This window comes from Cebus imitator, unplaced genomic scaffold, assembly GCF_001604975.1.
Source record: "Cebus imitator isolate Cc_AM_T3 unplaced genomic scaffold, Cebus_imitator-1.0 Scaffold4, whole genome shotgun sequence".
NCBI classification, from domain to species: Eukaryota; Metazoa; Chordata; class Mammalia; order Primates; family Cebidae; genus Cebus; species Cebus imitator.
The window spans coordinates 505,565-522,689 of record NW_016107319.1 but is presented as its reverse complement, the minus strand read 5'-3'; the positions used below and the strand labels follow the sequence as shown (position 1 = coordinate 522,689).

Here is a 17,125-nt window from a genome sequence, read left to right as displayed (position 1 = left end):
TCACCTGAGCTTGCTCTTGAGTGCGTTCACCTCACGGCCCATGGCCTCGTTGCTCTCTGTGGCCTCATCCAGCTCCCGCTGCAGCTTCCTGCGGTTGGCATTGATGCGCTGGGACTCCTCCTCTGCCTCCTCCAGCTGCCTCTTGAGCTGCTTGACCCTGGCATTGCCTTTCTCTGCCTGTCGTGGAGAGCGGGGGTGGTTAGGGGAGGCCCCAGGTGGGGGGCCGGGGGAGGCTGGGCAGCCAGGGCTACCTGCTCCTTGTACTGCTCAGCCATCTTGCGCTCGTCCTCCACCTGCAGCAAGACTTCCTTCAGCTTCTTGTCCTTCTGCTTCAGCGACTTGGTGGCCGCCTGTTTCTCCCTGCAAACAGCCAGGAAAACAGAGGTGGTCTCAGAGGAGGGCAGCACCCCTTGCAGCTGGTTTGTCAACCAGATGTGGCACCTCAAGTGCCTTTCTGAGCCCCATATCAGGACTCCTCCCAAGGAGCAGTCAGATGGTGGACTAGTATACAGCCATGAAAAGGAATAAAGTATCAGTGCATGCCACAGCATGGATGCGCCTGGAATTCTTGCCGAGTGCAAGAAGATACCAGCAGGCCACATAGTGTGATTCCATTGATATCAAATATCTAGAATAGATAAATCTATAGAGACAAAGTAGATTATGGTTGCCAGGGATTGGGTGATTTGCTAAAGGACATGGGTTTTTTTTTTTTGGAGACGGGGTCTTGCTCTGTTGCCCAAGCTGGAGTGCAGCGGAACTACAGTGTACAGTGCCTGCTCTCCACCCTAGCTCATAGTTCACTGCAGCCTTGGACTCCTGGCTCAAGCAATCTTCCCACTTCAGCCTCCCAAGTAGCTGGGACTACAGGTGTGCACCACTGTGCTTAGCTGACTTTTTAAAAGTTTTTCATAGAAATGGAGTCTCTGGCTGGGTGTGGCAGCTCATGCCTGTAATCCTGGCACTTTGGGAGGCCAAGGCACACACATCACCTGTGGTCAGGAGTTCAGGACCAGCCTGGCCAACATGGTGAAACTCCATTTCTACTAAAAATACCAAAATTTGCTGGGCATGGTAGTGTGCACTTGCAGTCTCAGCTACTTGGGAGGCTGAGGCAGGAGAATCGCTTGAACCCTGGAGGTGGAGGTTGCAGTGAGCTCAGATTGTACCACTGCACTCCAGCCTGGGCAACAGTGAGACTCTGTCTCACAAAAAAGGAGTCTCGCTATGCTGCCCAGGCTGGTCTCGAACTCCTGGACTTAAGTGCTCCTCCCAACTACCTCAGCCTCCCAAAGTACTGGGATTACATGCCTTGAGGCCCCACATCTGGCCTAGCGTTTCTTTTTGAGCTGATGAAAATGTTCTCAGATTGACTGTGGTGATCATTTTACATGTTTGTGAATTTATGATTAGCCCTTGAATTGGTGTGCTTTAAATGGGTGCATTGCAGGGCATATGAATTATGGAAAAAGCTGCTAGAAGGGAATGAGAATCCTTAGAATCCAGTGGTTAGACATGTGCTGTGATCTTATGCCTCACTGGGACCCATAATTAAGAGAAGAAGGCTTCTAGTGTGTGAGCTGCCAGTTGGACTTGTGTTTTTGTTTTTTGGGTTTTTATGTGTGTAGGAGGGTCTCACTCTGTCACCCAGGCTGCAGTGCAGTGGCATGATCTCACTGCAGCCTCCAGGTCCCACGTTTAAGCGATTCTCCTGCCTCAGCCTCCTAGTAGCTGGGGTTATAGGTGTATGCCACCACACCCAGCTAAGTTTTGGTACAGACAGGGTTTCACCATATTGGCCAAGCTGGTTTTGAACTCAAGTGATCCACCTGCCTCTGTCTCCCAAATTGCTGGGATTACAGACGTGAGCCACTGTGTCCAGTCTGGTTGGATTGTGGGCTGTCAGCAGGCTATCCCCGCCGAGTCTGGGAAAAGCCAGGTGCACTGCTGGGAAGGCTGGTTAATGCCAGGAGGACCATTGCGATGCTCAGAGCCGCTCACATTGTAGGTGATTGCTCTAGGCCTGGCACCAGCAGGGCACGTTGCTGTGTTTACATTCAGTTCTCACAACACCCCTGCACTGTGGGCACCACAGAGCTTGCTTCTTAAAGTCAGAACTGGTGTTGGAAGAGGCTCTCTTACTTCAGTATGACCCCGGCTGTCTGTCACTCCCCTGCAAACTGGGTTTGGAACTCCAGACCCGCGTACCTGGCCTCCTGCTCAACCTGTTCCTCCAGCTGTGCGATCTTGGCCTCCAGTGCTGCGATGGTGGACTTGAACTTGGACTTGACGGCTCCCTCCATCTCCTGGAGCTTGCTCCGGAGCTCCTTGTTCTGGCGCTCGAGCTGCTGCCGGGCACTCTCGTTCTTCTGGGCTGCGCTGCGCTCCGTGGCCAGCTCGTTGTTGAGCTGCTCAGCCTGGGGAGGAGAGTGAAGGCCGTGAGGTGGGATCAGGGAAGCCTAGGACAGCGTGCTGAGACCATGTACCTCCTCCTGCTGCCTCCAGCCTTGGTCAGCCTCTGCACGAGTCCCTTGATCCTGGGTGCCCTGACTTGATCCTGTAAAACTCCATTCAAGAGCTTCTTCCAGGTTGGGTGCAGTGGCGCATGTGTGTAATCTCAGCACTTTGGGAAGCCGAGGCAGGCAGATCACTTAAACTCCTGACCTCAAGACTGGCCTGACCAACATGCTGAAGCCCCGTCTCTTTTAAAAATACAAAAATTAGCCAGGCAGTGGTGGCACATGCCTGAATCCCAGCTAAGCAGAAGAATCTCTTGAACCTGGGAGGTGGAGTTTGCAGTGAGCTGGGATTGCACCACTGCACTCCAGCCTGGGCAACAGAGTGAAACCCTATCTCCAAAAAAAGGTGCTTCCACAGGTGTTACGGTGCCACCTAGGCTGAGTGAGTTACCTGTCCCTTGCTTTCTCTGTCCTGGAGTCACCTAGAGAACAATGCCTGTTCACCCTATACCACGAGGGGCTGCAGGTCACAGGATGGTCCCTCGTGCCCACCATGGAACTGGTGCTCAATGACATCACCAAGGGCTCACTGGATAAGGCCAGAGTTTCAGCTGAGGAAAGCCCAATGAAGGAGCATCCCAAGGCCCCAACTCCAGGGACGCACCATCAGGTGGAGGGAGCCATACATGCCGTGGCTGGAAAATCAAACACTGTAGCTGGGAGAATCATGTTCTGAACACAGCAGCCTGGGTGCGGGTGTAAGGGCCCTGGGTCCCCACTCAGGCCCTATCACCCTCTCATCCCTCAACCCGGGGCCTGCACGTAGGAAGCCACCACATGAGTTGACTGGTGCTGGATCCTGCTGCAGGATGACACAAGGCAGTGTGACTGCAGTGCCCGGGCGGCTCTTACCTGCTGCGTGGCTTTGCGGACCCGGTCGCTCATAGCCTCCATATTGCCCTGCTCCTCCTCCAACTCCTCTTCCAGCTGGGCGATCCGGGCCTCCAGGCGGCGCTTCTCATCCTGGAGTGTGTTCCTGGGAGAAGGGCAGCCATGGTGGGGGCCTCCACCCTCTCCCAGCTTAGAAGACACCCCTCCTTGGAGTGATGCCTCATGGAGGGGGGATTGCTGTCATCATCTAATGGGGGAAACTGAGGCTCAGAGAGGATTAGAAGACTTGTCTGTAGTTACACAGACAGGAAGTAGGGGGCTGGGACTCAGGTCCGTGTCAGCAAAGCTGGGACTGGGATGGGGACTAGTGTACTCCTCCCTGACCCTTCCCGGCCCTCCCCCACCCCCGTCCCCACAAAGCTGCTCATTTGGAATGAATGAAAGTGGCCACACCCCCAAACAGGAGCATGAAAGCACTGAGGGAAAGTTTAACCACCATGGAGCTGTCCTCAATTTCAGAGGATGCTTAGTCATCAACAGCATCAAAATGGGCGTCCAGGGCTGGGCACGGTGGCTCATGCCTGTAATCCTAGCACTTTGGGAGGCTAAGGTAGGAGGATCACCTGAGGTCAGGAGTTTGAGACCAGCCTGGCCAACATGGTGAAATCTCACCTCTACTAAAAATATAAAAATTAGCTGGGTGTGGTGGTGTACACCTATAGCCTCAGCTACTCAGGAGGCTGAGGCAGGAGAATAGCTTGAACCTGGGAGGCGGAGATTGCTCTGAGCCAAGATTTTGCCACTGCCCTCCAGTCTGGGTGACAGAACAGAACTCTGTCTTGAAAAATAATTTAAAAATAAAATGGGGGTCTAGGATGCTTTCCTGAGAACTGCCTCTCTCCCCATCCTCTGATTCAGAGTCCTCTTCCTCCGTTCAGTTTCCTACCTTCCTGACAGGGTGCTGGCCAGCTCCTCGGCCAGTTCCTCCTTCTCGAGGTCTGCCTGTTTGCGAGCTCTCTCAGCTGCGGCGAGGTCCTAGGTGGGTGGGAGGAAGCCTGTTGTCTATAAGGGACAGGCCAAACCCCATTGAGAGTCCACCCTGCCGCCTCAGCCACCGTTGAAAGTATCTGTTCTTCTTTTGAGCTCAGGGGAGCCCCATGAATACATAGAGGAGGAAAGCATGTGTCTTTCTAGACGGGTGGACCCCAAAGCAGGAGGAAATCTGTGGAAGCACAGACCTGAGCTGCCAAGGGTTGCTACTGTGACACCCCCATCTGAGGCTCTCCCAGTAAGAGCAAGGCTTTACCTCTTGTAGCTGCATGAGGTCTGCTTCCAAGCTCTTGGCTTTCTTCTCATTCTCTTTGGCTGTGGCAAAGATCTCATCTCTAGAGGCACGGGCATCTTCCAGCTCCCTTTGGAATTCCTTCATCTGAGCCTGCGTGAGTCAACAGGAAGGACAAGCTAAGATAATCCCTACTCACCCAGGTTCTGCTGCCCAACTTAGCTTTACATGCCCACCCCTTAGATTTTCTGCAATTGACCACAAAAAAGTCCCCATTGCAAGCCAGGCACGGTGCTCATGCCTGTAATCCCAGCACTTTGGGAGGCGAAGGCGGGCTGATCACGAGGTCAGATCGAGGCCATCCTGGCTAGCAAGGTGAAACCCCGTCTTTACTAAAAATATAAAAAAGTAGCTGGGCATGGTGGCACGCGCCTGTAGTCCCAGCTACTCAGGAGGCTCAGCAGGAGAATAGCTTCAACCCTGGAGGCAGAGGTTGCAGTGAGCCAAGATTGCGCCACTGCTCTCCAGCCTGGCGACAGAGTGAGATTCCATCTCAAAAAAAGAAGTCCCCATTGCACAAGCATGGCCCTCAGTCCCAGGTGGCTGGTGATGGGCTGGGAGCACCATTCTGCATGGGCTCCACAGACCTGCCTGAGAAGCTGAGCCCCTGTTGTGATCAGAGAGCAGTGGCCAAATGCCTAATAACGCTGCCCTACCCAGGGTGGGAGACAGCCGCCAAAACCTGAATGGTGCTGGAGAAACCCCAGCTGAAACCACACCAATGGCAGGCGCTGGCTTGCTTCCTGGAGCCTGCTCTGCTGACTTGGTGGCCTGCAGGGAACCGTGCCCTCCCTCCACCCATGCCCGGAGCTCCTAGTGTCACCCACCTGCAGTTTGCGTAGCTGCTTGATAGCCTCCTCCCTCCCCTTGATGGCTGAGTCGGCCTGAAGCTCCAGGTCTTTCAGGTCCCCTTCCAGCTTCTTCTTGGCTGCGGCTGCCAGCGCACGTTGCTTTCGCTCGTCTTCCAGTTCTGTCTCATACTCATGAAGCTGAGAGAGGAAGAGAGATGAGTGCTATCCTGCTGCCCCTGGGAGGTCCTTTAGTTCCCTGAGGTGGCATGCCACTGCACCCCTGCCCCAGCACAGCCCCCTGCGAGGCGGGCATCTCATTCCCCATTGCAGATGAGGAAATGGAGACTCGCCAGGCACAGGTGACTCACGCCTGTAATCCCAGCACTTTGGGAGGCCAAGGTCAAGGCAGGCGATCACTTGAGGCCACGAGTTCAGGATTAGCCTGGCCAACATGGTGAAACCTTGTCTCCACTTACAAAAAAAAAAAAAAAAAAATGCTGGGTAAGGTGGCGTGCACCTGTAATCCCAGCTACTTGGGAGTCTGAGGCAGGAGCATCGCTTGAACTCCAGAGGTGGAAGTTGCAGTGAAATTAGATTGTGTCACTGCACTCCAGCCTGGGCGACAGAGTGAGACTCTTGTTTCAGAAAAAGAAAATAGAGTTTCCATACTGTTCATGAGAAGTGGTGATGAGAATGAAAAATCCCACCAACCCTCCCCACGCCTGGCCTACCCGGCAGCACGCACCTGTCTCTGGAGCTGCCTTCTCTTCTCCTCGTTCTGCTCATCCCGGGCTTGGAGATCTCTCTCAAACTGGCCCTTGAGCGCCTGCATGTTGACTTCCAGCCGCAGCTTGGCGTCCTCTGTGGCCTGCAGCTCATCCTCCAGCTCTTCCAGCTGCGTCTTCATCTCCTCCATCTGGGTCTCCAGGGCCCGCTTGGACTTTTCCAGCTCATGGACCTGCCGGCAGAGCAGGCAGCCCCATTCCCTGAGGCTCAACTTCATAAAGACAGTTGAGAAACCCCCTGTGACTGGCAGCTCAGAGCCCAGGGAGGTGGCTTTGGCCTCCCGCAGGATGCATGGCTGGCACTCAACGTGGCCCCTGAGAGCTCAGACCCCAGCCTTGCCCTCTGACCCCCCAACTCAGACCCATCCTCCACTGCTGTCCTCAGCCCCTCCTGGCCTCTGCTCCAGTCTAAAAACCTTCCATTTCTGATGATGGTTCACTGTGAAAAAGACCCGGAGCCAGCCTCCCATGGCCTGGTGAGCGGCACAGAGGCTGTGCAGGTGAAACATGGACAAGAAAAACCACCAGGAGCCACTTACATTCTTGCCCACATCATCCTTGGAGCTGACCAGATCTTCCATTTCAGCTTTGAGCATTTTGTTTGTCCGCTCGAGCTCCTCCTTGGCTTCCAAGGCCTCTTCCAGGGCCCGAGCCAGGGACAGGGCCTTGGTTTCCTTCTCCCTGGCTTCTGCCTCGGCTCTGTCCCTCTCATCCGCGTATTTGGAGGAGATGTTTTTCTCCTCTGCTAACAGCTGCAACACAGCATGAGACCCAGAGGTGACTTCTAGGTGTATGCTGGGGTCAGTGTCACTGAATTGTGAACACAAGGGTAAAGCCCCAGGTCCTACTTAAGGTATCGGGGTGCGGAGGTAAGCCACATAGGTATCTATGGGAGTGGTTTATATAATCACCATCTTGCTTCTACATCAAGCTTATGCAGAGCCAGAAATTAGCAGAATCGTGTTTTGTTTTGTTTTGAAATGGAGTTTTGATCTTGTTGCCCAGGTTCTGGGGTGCAATGGTGTGATCTTGGCTCACTGCAACCTCTGCCTCCTGGGTTCAAGCAATTCTCCTGCCTCAGCCTCCTCAGTAGCTGGTTATAACCGGCCAATTTTTGTATTTTTAGTAGAGACAAGGTTTCGCCATGTTGGCCAGGCTAGTCTGGAACTCCAGACCTCGAGTGAGCCTCCTGCCTCGGCCTCCCAAAGTGCTGAGATTACAGGTGTGAGCCACCACACCTGGCCTAATCCTTGTGCTTTGAAAACCACCAAAGCTGCCCATGTTGCTTAGAGCACACTGAGGTCAAAATGACATTTAAAGCTGCCAGAAGCCAATTATTAATTTGTTTCATGGCCACAAGTAGCTATTAATATGTCACGAAGGTATCCTAAGAGCCTTAGTAGGGAAGCAGTCAGTGTGAGTGGACCTGCACACATCTCTCTCTGCATGGAGAAGCAGCTCAGAGAACATTCCATGCTCACGTGCATCTCATCTTCAGAGAGGACAGAGCAGTAGATTATAAATTGTAACATCCAAGAGCCAAACTTGCAGTATTCAGCAAAGATGGGGACCTCTCAATGGCATACTCAACACGAAAGTCCCACACTGTGTGTGACACTGCACTACACTCAAGTGACAGGAAAATAGCAAAAGCAACCTCAGGCCTTCAGCCAGATAACGAAGCATTGAAGACGAGCTGACGGCCCAGAGGAGGGGTGGCTGATGAGAAAAGGAGGAATTGGGATGTCACCTAGCATCCTGACATCATGAGGCCAGTCAGGAAGGTATAAGGAACCCTCGGGGATCTGGCATTGCACCTCACTGTACAATCCTCAAACTGATTTTTATTTTTATTATTTCTGAGACAGAGTTTTCGCTCTATCACCCAGGCTGGAGTGCAGTGGAGTGATCTCAGCTCACCGCAGCCTCTGCCCTACCCCTGGTTCAAGCAATTCTCTGCTGCAGCCTCCCGAGTAGCTGGGATTACAGGCATGTGTAAAAAATACAAAAATTACCATGCCGGGGTAATTTTTGTATTTTTAGTAGAGACAGAGTTTCACCTTGTTGGCCAGACTGGTCTTGAACTCCTGACCTCGGGTGATCTGCCCACCTCGGCCTCTCAAAGTGCTGGGATTACAGGCGTGAGCCATTATGCCTGCCTCTCAAACTGATTTTTAGAATAACCCTGAGTCACTTGTAAACTAAATCATATTTACTAAATAATCTTAAAAGCTGGTATTCAGGGGTTTGGGTCGTACAGGGGTATGCATTTATTATATACTTAAGATTTGTGCATTTCATCACGTGTAAGTTTTACTGCAAAATGATGTTTAAAATAAACTCTAATTAATACGCAGTGTTGAGGTATAGAAGGGGAAGTGTACAGATATCTGTAATTTGCACTGAATGCACCCAAGAGATAAGGCATGATAGACAGAATTAGTCCTTATATATAAACATGTGTGCCAGGCACAGCAGCTCATGCCTGTAATCCCAGCACTTTGGTAGGCCAACACAGGTGGATCACCTGAGGTCAGGAGTTCGAGACCAGCCTGGCCAACATGGTGAAACCCTGTCTCTACTAAAAATACACAAATTAGCCAGGCAGGTTGGTGTGCTTTTGTAATCCTGGCTAGTCAAGAGGCTGAGGTAGGAGAATCGCTTGTACAGGAGGCAGAGATTGCAGTGAGCCAAGGTACCACCGCTGTACTCCAGCCTAGGCAACAGAGCGAGACCCTGTCTCAAAATAAATAAATATGTGATCAAGTCCGTATAATATACTGTCAATGACTGAATCCAGGTGGTGGCTGTACAGGTGTTCATTGTACGATTCTGTCAACTTTGCTGTGTGCTTGGAATTCTACAGAATGACATCTACGATTCTGTCAACTTTGCTGTGTGCTTGGAATTCTACAGAATGAAATCTTAAGGAAGAGTGGTATTAAAAGTATAGAAACTGGCTGGGCGCAGTGGCTCACGCTTGTAATCCATCACTTTGAGAGGCTGAGGCCAGTGGATCACCTGATCACCTGAGATCAGGGGTGCGAAACCAGCCTGGACAACATGGTGAAACCCTGTCTCTTAATAATACAAAAATTAGCCAGGAGTGGTGGCACATGGTAATGATCCCAGCTACTTGGGAGGCTGAGGCAGGAGAATTACTTGAACCTGGGAGGCAGAGGTTGCGGTGAGACATGATCTCGCCATTGCACTCCAGCCTGGGTGACAAGATCAAAATTCCGTCTCCAAAAAAAACCAACAAAAAAACCAAACCTATGACCTGGTAGCCTTAATGCTCCATGGTCTCCCAAGACATGAGAGCCTCCCATGGCTCCCACAGAGCGGAGAGGGGAAGCAGGCACAGGTGGAAGCCATGTGTGACGCTCTGCAGAGCTGACTCTCCCACCCAGCGTCCGTGGCCAGAACGGAGGACACCCCATGCCCTCTACCTGATCAAACTTCTTCTGCTTCTTTTCCAGGTTGGACACGAGTTGCCGCTGGTTGTCCAAATCGACGACCAGGTCATCCAGCTCCTGCTGAAGCCTGTTCTTGGTCTTTTCCAGTTTATCATAAGCGGCCGCCTTCTCCTCGTACTGCTGGGTGAGGTTCTCGATCTCCTTCTGGAACCTCTTCTTGCCCTCTTCCAGCGCTTCCACGGTGCTGGCAAAGTCCTGCAGCTTCTTCTTCGAGTCAGAGAGCTACAAGGGCAGCGTCCGGGGTTGGGTGAGAGGGGCCGTGAATGACCCCCCATCCCTGCCCCCCGCAGACTCTGCGAAGTGAAGACTATGTCTCCTTGCCGGGGAAACTCAGTGGCCCAGCTGCAGGGGAAGCTGCGGGTCAAGCACCATGACACCAGTGCCCCACTGCGATCTGCCTTGGGGGCTCTCGGTGCAGAGAAGCCGAGGGGACCCATGATGGAAGCGAGGACAGGGCAGGCACCTGGATGTTGAGAGTGGAGATGTGGCGCTCCAGGTTCTGCTTGGCCTCCATCTCCTCGTCCAGCTGGTCCTGCAGGCTGTTCCTCTCCTCCTCCAGCTGGCGCAGCTTGGTGGACACGTTGAGCTTCTGCCGAGTTTCTTCTTGAAGCAGCTCCTGCAAATGGGACACATGGAGGTCCCAGGGACCTGCCCTGAGGAAGGGCACCCTCCAGGCCCCCCAGATGACATGGCAGGACACTCACCTGGGTGTCCTGGAGCTGGGACCCGAGGGACGCCACGTCCTTGGCCAGCTTAATGGCCTTCCCCTCGGCCTCGTTAAGCATCCCGGTGACGCTCTCGACTTCAATCTGAGGGTGCCGGGAGACGGGTTAGTCAACGCCTCTAGAATGGGATCCTCGCTAAACAAGAGGAGCCCTTTTTACTCAAAACACACGGTGTACCCTCATGGGCTAGGACTTGGGTGTCCACTGATGGAGAAAATACCCACGAGGTATGGGACTCTGATGTTAAAAAACAAAAACAGAGAAATCTCTGTGGCATGAAAGAAACTCCATCACCTACGAGTTGGGACCCTGGCTCCAGACTGTTATTCTAAGAACTTATTTGAGCTCCAATTGTATTGACTGGGCCCTGATCCCACTAAATGCATCCTAGATCCCTGCCAAGGTTGGTAGAAACAAAGCAGCAGGTGTGAGAGTCCAGACCAGGTACTCTGGCTGGTCCACTCTCTAAGGTTGGAGAGGGGAGACCGGGATGGTACTTGAACGTCCAAGGGATGCTGTCCTGTCCCCTCCTTCCTCACTCCTACTCTTGTCCCTTCACTGATTCTGATGGCCAACGTCAGAGACGAGACGCAGACCCTAAAGGTCAAAACGCCGTCTGTGCATTCTCTGGCTTTTACTGCCTGGTGTCTTTGCACAAGTCCCTTTGAAGGTATTAGCCTCCCTCCATCTCTTCCATGGACAAGGAGGATGTGAGTGATCTTCATGCTACTCTTACAGGACACTGCTTATAGGAGGGCAGCAAAACCCCTTCTTTCAACTGCATGTGGAAAAAACAGCTTACTGAGTGCTTCCCCTGCCCCTTGGTCCCAGGCTGTGAGCCTGTTAAATATTTAGCAACACTCTGGCCACATCCCATTACTGGAAAGTCGGGGCAAATGTCTATTCCGAGCAAAAGACAAAAGACAGACCATGTCATTCATCAGCTTCAAACCCCTCAACCGCTTGGCAATCACCCAGATTAAGGACCAACATATGTGTAAGAGGTTCTCAAAAGGCCTGCATCATCTGGGTACCGCCTCCCCCTCCAATCACACTCTATTGTCCCCCACCCTGAACCCCAACCCCAACTGGCCACTCTAGGTCTACTAGCCATACGTCTCTCCTCGTTTTTCTACTTACCACAGGGCCTTTGCACATGCTCTTCCCACTGCCTGGTAGACTTATCCATGTTCCTTAAGGAAGCCTTTTGTGGCTCCTGCTCCCCCAGGTTGGGCCTCCTGGTTATTTACACTGAGACATCATGTGCCTTCCCTTTGCTGTATCATTTGACATTCATTTGTGTGATGATTCATGTCTTTCCCTTCCCTTCCCCCCAATTAGGCTGGACTCCTACTGGGGCAGGGACAGTGTCATCTCTTCTTCCTTGCTGTTGTATCTCAGGATTAAGCACAGTGCCTGCCATACAGCAGGTGCTCAATAAATACTTGTCAGAATGGCAAAGGAAGGTTTTTTGTTTTGTTTTGTTTTTCTGAGACGGAGTTTTGCCCTTTTGGCCCAGGCTGGAGTGCAGTGGCGTGGTCTCGGCTCACTGCAACCTCAGCCTCCTGAGTAGCTGGCATTTACAGGTGCATGCCACCACACCCAGCTAATGTTTGTATTTTTAGTAGAGATGGGATTTCACCGTGTTGGTCAGGCTGGTCATGAACCCCTGACCTCAGGTAATCCACCCACCTCGGCCTCCCCAAGTGCTGGGATTACAGGCGTGAGCCATTGGACCCAGCCAGAAGGTTTTTAAATATTTAATTGAACTGGGAGATCATTGCCTCCCCTCCAGGAATGCAACTAGAGGAAAGGACTTGCTCACAGCAAGAGAGACCTCAGTCAGCCGGCAAGAGGCTCCTCCCCACAGAATGGGCCACCGTCTTACCTGCAGCTTGTGGACCTTGTCATTGAGCTCGGCCCGGGCCCGCTCCCCGTCGCTGCATTTGGACTGCAGCTCCTGCACCTGCGCCTCCAGCTTCTTCTTCTTGTGTTCCACCTCTTGCTTGGCCTGGCCCAGGACCCGCAGCTCCCCAGCCAGGTCTGCGTTCTCCTTCTCCAGTGTCTGCTTGTTCTTGTCTAAGTTCGCCTTGGCCTAGTCAAGGAAGCAGAGGGGAGAGAAAGCAGGGCGGCTGTGGCTGGGAGAGCATTTCAGAACCTGCCCTTTCCCCCCTCACATAGGTCCAGGGAGGCACACGGCAGTGGTCACAAAATCACCAGTAAGACATTTGGTGCTTTTTTTGGGGGCGGGGTGGGGTGGGTATTTTTTTGAGGTAGAGTCTCTGTCACCTAGGCTGGAGTGCAGTGGCACGATCTTGGCTCACTACAACCCCTGCCTCCTGGGTTCAAGTGATTCTCCTGCCTCAGCTGCCCAAGTAGCTGGGATTACAGGTGCCTGATACCACGCCTGGCTAATTTTTGTATTTTTAGTAGAGATGAGGTTTGACCATGTTGACCAGGCTGGTCTTGAACTCCTGACCTCAAGTGATCACCCCATTTTGACCTCCCAAAGTGCTGGGATTGCAGGAGTGAGCCACCACGCCCGGACAGTATTTTGGATTCTATTTTCCTAAAGCTCATGGGTTGCAATCTGGGATCCTGTGAGCTGCGTTCAACCTCCTGTCATGTCCCCTTGACCCATTCACTACTTTTTAAAAAATGACTTGCCAGCGTTTAAATAAATGTCATGTAAAATTCTGGATTCCCAGCTTCTTTTTCAAAAAACTTTAATGTTTGAAGGCCTGTCATGGCAGTTCACAGCTGTCATCCCAGCACTCTGAGAAACAGGTGGGAGGATTGCTTGAGGCCAGGAGTTCAAGACCAGCCTGGACAACGTAGTGAGACCCCCATCTCCACTAAAATAAAACATTAATCAGGTGTGGGGGCACACACCAGTAGTCCCAGCTACTTTAGAGGCTGACGGCAGGATCGCTGGCGTTGAAGGAGCTGAAGATTGCAGTGAGCCATGATCACACCACTGCACTCCAGCCTGGGCAACAAAGTGAGACTCTGTTTCAAAAATATTTAACTTTGGGAGGCAAAGGCAGATGGATCACTTTCGGTCAGGAGTTTCAGACCAGCCTGGCCAACATGGCAAAATCCCGTCTCTACTAAAAATAGAAAAATTAGCCAGGCCTGGTGGCGTATGCCTATAGTCCCAGCTACTTGGGAGGCTGAGGCACAAGAATCGCTTGAACCCAGTAGACGGAGGTTGCAGTGAGCCAAGATCGTGCCACTGCACTCCAACCTCGGCGACAGAGTGAGACCCCCATCTCAATCAATCCATCAATCAGTAATAAATAACTCTAACATTCTACATTGTGACTGGTGGTGGTTACACAACATATATTGGTTAAAATTAATGTAGCTGTAAAATTGATGCATTTTACTGCATATACCTCAGTAATCCTGAACTTAAAAAAAGATCTGGAAAGGGGGGGTCTTGCCATCCTTCAAGGCAGCAACCTGCCAGATCTAAGTAGTGGCTGACCCGGCTGGTGGGGCGGTGATATTTCCTTGCCCTGTCCTTCACAGGTGTTGTGTGATTTATACCAATAATTCTGCCCTAGTTAAGGGAAACTTATTTTATGGAACCGGCTCCTGTACGCATGTTAAGTTGCCCTACAGAAAAAAAAAAAAAAAAAAGTGTGTTGGGGCTGGGCTGGGCTCGGTGGCTCACGCCTATAATCCCAGCACTTTGGGAAGCTGTTGCAGACAGGTCACTTGAGGTCAGGAGTTTCAGACCAGCCTGGCCAACATGGTGAAACCCCTTTTCTATTAAAAATACAAAAATTAGCTGGGTGTGGTGGTAGTCACCTGTAATCCCAGCTACTCAGGAAGCTGAAGCAGGAGAATCGTCTGAACCCGGGAGGCGGGGGTTGCCGTGAGCCACTGCACTCCAGCCTGGGTGACAGAATGAGACTCTGTCTCAAAAAAAAAAAAAAAGTGTGTTGGACAAAAGCAGGGTGGCATGGGGGGACTGCTTTTCCTGGTTGTAGAGAGGGAGAAAGAAGCAAGGGAGAAGTGCACGGGTCCGAGGGGAGAGGACCCACCCCTCCGCTTTCCCATAGTCCCTGGGAAGCGCTGGGCATTGACTGGGCAGCCCTAGAAGCCAGCCCTCCCGGCAGACTTGACTAAACTGCCGGACCTCAGATGGAAATGAGGCGCCTCTTCACCATAGGATGGTGAAGCAGGGGGACATGGGTTTACCAGAAAACGCAGCCCCGCCTAAGACCCCAGAACTGGGGCCAGACCACATGAGGGCTCAGGACAGCCCAGGTAGGAGCTGAGGTTAAACGTTTCCCCCACCAGCAGATGGAACCAGGGCTGTACATCAGAACTCAAGTTGTTCGAAGCAAAGGCCCCTTTTTCCCTGCACCTGAGATGGGCAGAGGCTCGAACCTCCACCTGCTTCATGTGGGTCAAGAACGGACGTGCCATCTGCTGATGGTCGTAATAATAATGGAATCTCCCCAAAGAGGCCTGGCTGGCAATGGGCTCAGCTTCCAGCCCCTGCTCATGTCTAACTATCCCCAGGCATGGTGATAGTGACTCCGTCTGTGCCTCATTCTTCCAACCATAAAGTGTTTTGGAAACAGTCTCACACTCTGTCGCCCAGGCTTGAGTGCTGTGGCACAATCTTAGCTCACTGCAACCTCTGCCTCCCAGGATCAAGCAATTATCCTGCCTCACCCTCCCAAGTAGCTGAGATGACAGGTGACCACCACTGTACCTGGCTACTTTTTCTATTTTTAGTAGAAACGAGGTTTCACTATCGTTGGTCAGGCTGGTCTTGAACTCCTGACCTCCGGTGATCTGTCTGCCTCGGCCTCCCAAAGTACTAGGATTACAGGTGTGAGCCACTGCACCCAACCTCCAACCATAAAGTTAAAAGGGACAAGTATGGCTTATGAATGTCTTAAGGGTTAATTGTTCCTGAAGGTGGAAATAGCCCGTTCTGATTAAAGTTGTATAAAAATTAAAAGTAGGCTGGGAGTGGTGGCTCAGGTCTCTGATTCCAGCACTTTGGGAGGCCAAAATGGGAGGATTGCTTGAACTCAGTCGCTTGAGGTCAGCCTGGGCAACATAGTGAGACCCCCATCTCTACAAAGAACTTAAAAATTAGCTGGGTATGGTGGTACAAGCCTGTAAGTCCCAGCTACTAGGGAGGCTGAGGCAGGAGGATCGCTTGAGCCCAGAAGTTCAAGATTGCAGTGAGCCAAGATTGTACCTCTGCATTGCAGCTTGGGTGACACAGTGAGATCCTGTCTCTAAAAACAAATAGTTTTTAAAAATAGTAACTTTTGAACATAACAAAAGGAACACAATTGAATGGCGAAATGTATGTCTTAGTTACAACTGGCAAAATCCAATTTGTCCAAAATACATAAAGAGTTGACAAAATGTTGAGGGTTAATATTTAGATCCCACTCAACAAGTACTAAGAGCCCGTTTATTTATTTGGAGACTGAAGGTGAGCTCAGTCCTGTAGGGTGCTTTTCAGAGGGTCTTCCCAAGACCAACTCCATCAGGATCAAGGGCAGGCCTGGAAATTTGTACTTTAACGGGGGCCACAAGTGAAATGAAATTAGCTTGTAAAGCGCTTGGAATAGTGTCTGGTACATAAGTGCTACACTTTTTATTGTATTATTCTACTTATTATTTTTATGTGAAATAACACTTGAGGTTCCAACAGACCAGGCAGTGAACTGGCTCCCAGGAAGGTATTCAGTAAACCAGCACATGGAAGAACGTTCACTTGACTAGTTGACATGTTTGAGATCTACGTCCCCATCCAAACCTCATGTTCAATTGTAATCTCAGCCAGGTACGGTGGCTCATGCCTGTAATCCCAGTACTTTGGGAGGCCAAGGTGGGCAGATCACCTGAGGTCAGGAGTTCGACACCAGCCTGATCAATATAGTGAAACCTCGTCTCTGCTAAAAATACAAAAATTAGCCAGGTGTGGTGCTGGGTGCCTGTAGTCCTAGCTACTTGGGAGGCTGAGACAGGAAAACTGCTTGAACCCAGGAAGCAGAGGTTGCAGTGAGCCAATATCGTGCCACTGTACTCAAGCCTAGGTGACAGAGCAAGACTCTGTCTCAAAAAAAACAACTGTAATCTCATGTTCAATTGGATTACAGTGGTTCTGCAGGCTGTACAGAACCTCTGGATTACAACTGAACATGAAATTTGGGTGGGGACACAGATCCAAACCATACCGACTAGTCAAGGTGAACACTGGGGCCTGGTGGGATGTGACTGGCATGGGGGCAGTTTCTAATGGTTCAGCACCATCTCTTTGGTGCTGTTCTCATGAGATCTGGTTGTTTAAAAGTGTCTGGCACCTCCCCCTTCTCTCTTTTCTGCCTGCTCTGGTCATGTAAAATGTGCCTACTTCCCCTTTGCCTTCCACCATGATCGTAAGTTTCCTGAGGCCTACCCAGAAGCAGAAGCTGCCACGCTTTCTGTATAGCCTGCAAAACCATGAGCCAGTGAAAGCTTTTTTCTTTATAAATTACCCAATATTGGGCTGGGTGCAGCAGCTCACACCTGTCATCCCAGCACTTTAGGAGGCCAAGGCGGGCAGATCACCTGAGGTCAGGAGTTTGAAACCAGCTTGGCCAACATGATAAAACACCGTCTCCACTAAAAAA

General features: G+C 51.6%; 1 protein-coding gene across 4 annotated transcripts in view; it reads right to left on the bottom strand.

The window, feature by feature from the left end:
* Positions 1–17,125, bottom strand: part of MYH11 (myosin heavy chain 11) — a 156,350-nt gene that overhangs the window by 11,150 nt on the left and 128,075 nt on the right. For all 4 annotated transcript variants that reach the window (XM_017533167.2, XM_017533185.2, XM_017533189.2 and 1 more), the window contains 13 exons: positions 12,358–12,564; positions 10,449–10,553; positions 10,208–10,360; positions 9,718–9,966; positions 6,808–7,020; positions 6,229–6,441; positions 5,520–5,681; positions 4,657–4,785; positions 4,297–4,385; positions 3,372–3,495; positions 2,209–2,417; positions 252–360; positions 5–177 (listed from right to left, as the gene is read on the bottom strand). In XM_017533167.2, the coding sequence (XP_017388656.1) occupies positions 5–177; positions 252–360; positions 2,209–2,417; positions 3,372–3,495; positions 4,297–4,385; positions 4,657–4,785; positions 5,520–5,681; positions 6,229–6,441; positions 6,808–7,020; positions 9,718–9,966; positions 10,208–10,360; positions 10,449–10,553; positions 12,358–12,564 (2,135 nt within the window). The remainder of the gene's footprint in view (positions 1–4; positions 178–251; positions 361–2,208; positions 2,418–3,371; positions 3,496–4,296; positions 4,386–4,656; positions 4,786–5,519; positions 5,682–6,228; positions 6,442–6,807; positions 7,021–9,717; positions 9,967–10,207; positions 10,361–10,448; positions 10,554–12,357; positions 12,565–17,125) is intronic.